The sequence below is a fragment of the Suricata suricatta genome, chromosome 17 (genome assembly GCF_006229205.1).
Source record: "Suricata suricatta isolate VVHF042 chromosome 17, meerkat_22Aug2017_6uvM2_HiC, whole genome shotgun sequence".
Lineage (NCBI taxonomy): Eukaryota > Metazoa > Chordata > Mammalia > Carnivora > Herpestidae > Suricata > Suricata suricatta.
This window is the reverse complement of record NC_043716.1, coordinates 2,746,902-2,752,059: the sequence shown is the minus strand read 5'-3', so window position 1 is coordinate 2,752,059 and position 5,158 is coordinate 2,746,902. Positions and strand designations below refer to the sequence as shown.

General features: G+C 48.9%; 1 protein-coding gene across 1 annotated transcript; it reads left to right on the top strand.

Annotated features, from left to right (window-relative positions):
- The first annotated feature begins 215 nt into the window (after positions 1 to 215).
- On the top strand, positions 216 to 4,627 carry RPL26 (ribosomal protein L26). Its single transcript, XM_029928740.1, has 3 exons — positions 216 to 388; positions 1,397 to 1,537; positions 4,449 to 4,627. The coding sequence occupies exons 1-3, from the start codon at positions 221 to 223 to the stop codon at positions 4,575 to 4,577; spliced, it is 438 nt and encodes a 145-aa protein (XP_029784600.1). The 5' UTR covers positions 216 to 220; the 3' UTR covers positions 4,578 to 4,627.
- Positions 4,628 to 5,158: the final 531 nt, after the last annotated feature.

Genomic DNA, 5,158 nt, shown 5'->3' with positions numbered 1-5,158 from the left:
GCTTAAGGTCCGGTGTCTCCCTGTCACTCTGCCCCTCAAAAATGAATAAACGTTAAAAGAAAATTATTTGCCCTGTAAAGGAACATAGAAAGTATGACAGTTCTGTGGTCTTTCTGGACCTTCAACGTGAAATTGTTGAGAATGTCACTTGTCGGGACGCTGAATGAGATTTTGAGCGTTTAAAGGGTTTTCGCCTCTCTTCACTCTCCATTCAGCCACCATGAAGTTCAATCCGTTTGTGACCTCTGACCGGAGCAAGAACCGCAAAAGGCACTTCAACGCCCCTTCCCACATTCGCAGGAAGATTATGTCGTCCCCTCTTTCCAAAGAGCTGCGGCAGAAGTACAACGTCCGGTCCATGCCCATCCGGAAGGACGACGAAGTACAGGTACGCGCTGTGTGCCCGTGTCATCCGGGCAGATACCCACACGCCTGGCGTGGAAGAGGCTCCCCTCCTGAGAAGGGCGCACCTGGGGCCTTGCTCCCCAGTGAGCGGGACTGCACAAGGACCGCAGACCCCAAACAAGAAAAAGTGGCTGTTGTTGCCCCAAGCGTCAGAAATTTCAGGGAAGGTGGTTCGGGACCAGAGTGTTACTTTTCGGTTTTCCTTTTCTTGGCGTGGTTGGTCGTTGGAGGGGCAGTTGAGGGTCCAGGTACAGGAGCTGGAACTGAACCATAGTCTTCTCTAGTTTTGCTCATTTCCTGGTGAATAGCCCATTGTCACATCTATTTAAGCGAACGGCTCTGAGAGTGTTTCCGAGCTGGGACCTGCGGCTGTCGGTTGCAAGGTTCAGCCAGTCTCTAACGCACCTCCCCTGTCCAGGATTATCTGATGAGGGCAATGCCCATGAGATCATCTTCGCGCGAGGAAACGTGCGTCTGGAAAGCTTTGGGTTTCTTTCAGAAACACTTCGGGGTGCTTCCTGGTGAACAGGATCGCCGGGCTCCCGGATGGGATGCTGTTAAACTTTGGGGGAGAATTGGGGTTTTCCCCCACTTGTATTTGCTGCTGCCTACTCTGGCACCAGCTGGGACACCTGAGCAGGTTGTGAATTAATCTTGTGGCCTCTCGCTTCCTTTGAAATGGAGTAGAGTTCCTTCCCTCACCTGGCTGAAAAAAGCTGAGGTGGGCTCGCTTTTAATGTTCTAGCAAGCCCACCGCTGCTTGAGGACCGTCAGTTGCTGGATGCCCCATCCATCATGAGGTGTAGGTGGTGGGCGGGGTTTATTTGCAGGTAAATTAAAGCCAGAGAGAATTATTGGCACGTTTCCGGTAATCATTCCGTCTCTCAAACCCGAGGGGTCTTCCAGATCTGAGCACTTAGCCTAATTTCGTTTTCCTGACTTGCAAGGTTAATTCTCTTAACATTTCTGATATCTGTGCGTATGCATTCAGGTCGTGCGGGGACACTACAAAGGTCAGCAAATTGGAAAAGTAGTCCAGGTCTACAGGAAGAAATATGTCATCTACATCGAACGGGTACAGCGAGAGAAGGCGAACGGCACCACCGTCCACGTGGGCATCCACCCCAGCAAGGTGCGTGGTTCTGGGGGTGCGTGAGGGACGAGCAGACGGTGAGGGCTGGCGGCACGTGTTTGCAGAGCAACCCCAGAGAAACCGGATCTCCTGGTGTTCAAGGTTCTAGAAACCAGTCTTAGAGCAGATGCTGTATTCACATGGAGTCCTGAAATCAGTCTGAAAACTTCTATGGGATCAAGCTGTTTTCGCCAGGCACTGTGTATATGTAGTGGACCTTTTGGTCAGAAGTGATTAGTAAACTGATCAGCCTGACTGTGAACAAAATGTAAAATCAAGAAATGGGGTAATTTTCATTTGTTAATGTGTTTTGAGAGACAGTGTGAAGAGGGAAGGGGCAGAGAGAGGGAGAGACAGAATCCCAAGCAGGCTCCACACGGTCCACACGGAGTCCAGTGTGGGACTCCAGCTCACGAACTGTGAGATCAAGACCTGAGCCAAAATTAAGAGTCAGATGCTTAACCTACGGAGCCGCCCAGGCACCACTAGGAAACAGGGTGCTTCTTAGATTAAATGGAGCTGACACCCTATTTGCTTTTGCGTATTAAAGTTGAGTAGGTAGTGTAGCAAGCTTACAGCCTTGCAGAGTATTCGTACGCTTAAATTGGGGGAGAAGAGTGAGGTGCAGAAGCTAAGATCTGTGGGATGGTGATAGTGTCTACGCCAGGATAGAAAATCCAGCCTGTTTCTGATAACACGTACCTGTTGGGACTTGGATGTGAATTCTCTGATATGGCAGTTTCTGTTCAAATTCCTTTTTGAGAGAGAGAAAGCACACAAGCCAGGGAAGGGCAAAGAGGGAAGAACAATCCCAAGCAGGCTCTGCACTGGCAGGAAAGAGCCCAGTGTGGCGCGAGATATGACCTGAGTCAAAATCGAGAGTCAGATGCTTGACCCACTGAGCCACCCAGGCTTCCCAGTTTTGGGTCTGTTGTTGTTGGGTTTTTTTTTTTTTTTTAAACAGATTTTGTTTTGCTACCATAAATTTATTTTTCAAATTACAGGAAAGTTGAAAGACTGATGCGGTAAAATGCCTGCATATCTTTCAGCTGGAATTCACTATGAATATTTTCCCACATTTTCTTTGCCCCCGCTTCCCTACCCAGTGGATTACAGGCGTCCTGACACGTCCTCACATTGAGTATGTAACGGAGCAAGGACGTAACCATTTCCTGACCTTGATCAGTCCTACGTTTGGTCCTCCAGTAGATCACCTGTTGTCCAGGTCACGAATCCCATGAGAAATTTCTGGTCTTCTCAAGGTAGCACAGCCAAGGACATGCCACTTCCTTCGTTGTGGCTCAGTGATTGTCTCTCTAGTTCAGTCTGGGGACGTCACACATCTAAGGGCAGGTGATTCTGACTGATAACCTCAGTACTGAGGTGTGGGAACTTGTGGTCGTGCTCACAGTTTGTCACCATCGCCGTGTGGGGCAGCTCTGTCCTCCCAATTGCTCAGGACAAAAATGTCATTTTATACCCCTCTTGTCAGCTACTGTCATTCTATGCAGAATCCCGTCTGTTCCCATCAGAGTAGCCTTTTTTTTTTTTTAAGTTTATTTATTTCGAGAGAGAATTCCAAGCAGACTTTGCAGCGTCTGCAGAACCCAGTGTGGGGCTAGAACTCCTAAACCATGAGATCATGACCTGAGCCTAAATCAGGAGTCAGACGCATAACCGACAGCCACCCAGGTGGCCTTTTAAGACCTTACTTGTTCCCCTCCCAGCTGCTCCACACTTCCTGATTTGTCCTGATTTGTCTGCCACCTGCTCCCACCGCGGAGCTGCTCCCAGCGCATCTGCTCTTAGCATCACCTGGCCGCCTGGCAGAGGTCAGGTTCTGTTCCAGGCATGCTGGGCCAGTAGGTGGGGTCGGTGGTAACAGATCACTATACCCCCCCCCCTTTTTGGGGGGGGGGGTGTTTCTCTTTTTTTGTATTTTATTGGAATCTACTGGGCGCCTGGGTGGTGCAGTTGGATAAGGGTCCACCTGTTGATTTCGGCTCAGGTCCTGATCACGATTCGGGAGTTTGAGCTGGCAACTCGGCATCCCCTTGGGATTCTCTTGCTCACATGCTCTCTGCCCTCCCCTGCTTGCACATGCTCTCTCAAAAATAAATCTGCCTTAAACATGAAGTATATTTGATATAATGTGTAAATTCAAGGGGTGGGTGATATTAGTTCATATTTATAAATAATATGATTGCCACTGTAGCGGTAATGAGCACCTCAGTCATGGTACGTAGCTGTCCTCTTTAGGAATCGGAGTAACTGAGTTCCAGTCTCAGCAAATTTGGTGGTTTTGTGTACAGATCACAGTGCTTTCCTACCTGTACGTTTGTTCCCTTAACATCTGTCCTGTCTGCCATCCTTTCTCTGGTTTTACAATGCCACCTGGGAGTGAGCCACACGGTGCGGGACTCTTGACTTCTGTCGCCATGATGTGCTCAAGGTTTCAAGGGTCTGTCTGAATTCAGCTTACCAGCAGGGCTTGGTTTGACCACCCTGTGACTTAGCCCCTGTTCGCCAGCATTCCTTAGCCTCCCCGTGCTGCCCTGCTTTTCTCGAGGTCAGAGTCTGACATCACATTCACCTAATTTGTTTTCTTTCCGCTCACACTAAAATGCAAGCTCCATGACAGCGGAGATTTTTTCGGTCATACGCTGTGTTTGCAGACCTTTTCCCCTTTACTTCACCTTCTTTCATAAAACTAAACGTTACTGTAATCTGGAGGCTTAACAGATCTGGTGAAACAAGGTCTGTACTGTGCTTTTGTGGGTTAAAGCATGGGTGGGGGCTGCACTGCCAACTCCGGGATTCTGAGGTTATAATAAAAACAAAAATACATAGGACTTGGTTAGCTTGTGAAACTGGTAACTGTTTAAAGCTTAGAAGTGTTGTTTTTCTGCAGGTGGTTATCACTAGACTAAAACTGGACAAAGACCGCAAAAAGATCCTGGAACGCAAAGCCAAATCTCGCCAAGTAGGAAAGGAAAAGGGCAAATACAAGGAAGAAACACTGGAGAAGATGCAGGAATAAAGTAATCTTACATACGACATGAAATAAAAACTGTTAAAATGATAAAATGATGTGGTGCTTGGCAGGTGCTGCCCCTATCTTGTGGTTTGATTTACTGTCTGGGTTTTTCCATTTGAGCATCAGTTGTTTTAACAATTGAGATTTAACAATATTCTGGAATCCAGATTGATAAGGTAGTGATTGCCCCAACCCCACACCCCCAGGTGGCTCGAAGCCCAGTGTGGGGCTGGAACTCACAGCCCTGAGATCAAGAGTCGCTCTCTGCATAGACTGAACCAGCCCGGCGCCCCTCTTCATTTTTACAGCAGGCAGTATTGGGGGGGGACATCCTGCCTCTTACCGGTCTCTCTCCTGTACCTAGCTGCGGGTCTATATAGTAGTTGGGGTGGGTGTGTGTGTGTGTGTTTAACTCGTAAAAGTTAAAAGACTGTCCGGAGGAGCGGAGCTGCTAAGGTTTCCCCAGTGGCGTCCAGACCCCTGTGCGCCATGCTGTTCTCCAGTGGGAAGCCGCGGGGGTCCCTTCACCGACTGGTTTTCTGCGCTGGCGCGCACGAGGAGTGCCATCACACCAGCACTTAACA

Excerpts from the sequence above, each read along its gene's own strand:
- RPL26 (XM_029928740.1), top strand. The coding sequence starts at position 221 with ATGAAGTTCAATCCGTTTGTGACCTCTGACCGGAGCAAGAACCGCAAA. Across the intron at positions 389-1,396 it reads GGAAGGACGACGAAGTACAG|GTCGTGCGGGGACACTACAA; the intron begins GTACGCGCTGTG and ends GTATGCATTCAG. Across the intron at positions 1,538-4,448 it reads TGGGCATCCACCCCAGCAAG|GTGGTTATCACTAGACTAAA; the intron begins GTGCGTGGTTCT and ends GTTTTTCTGCAG.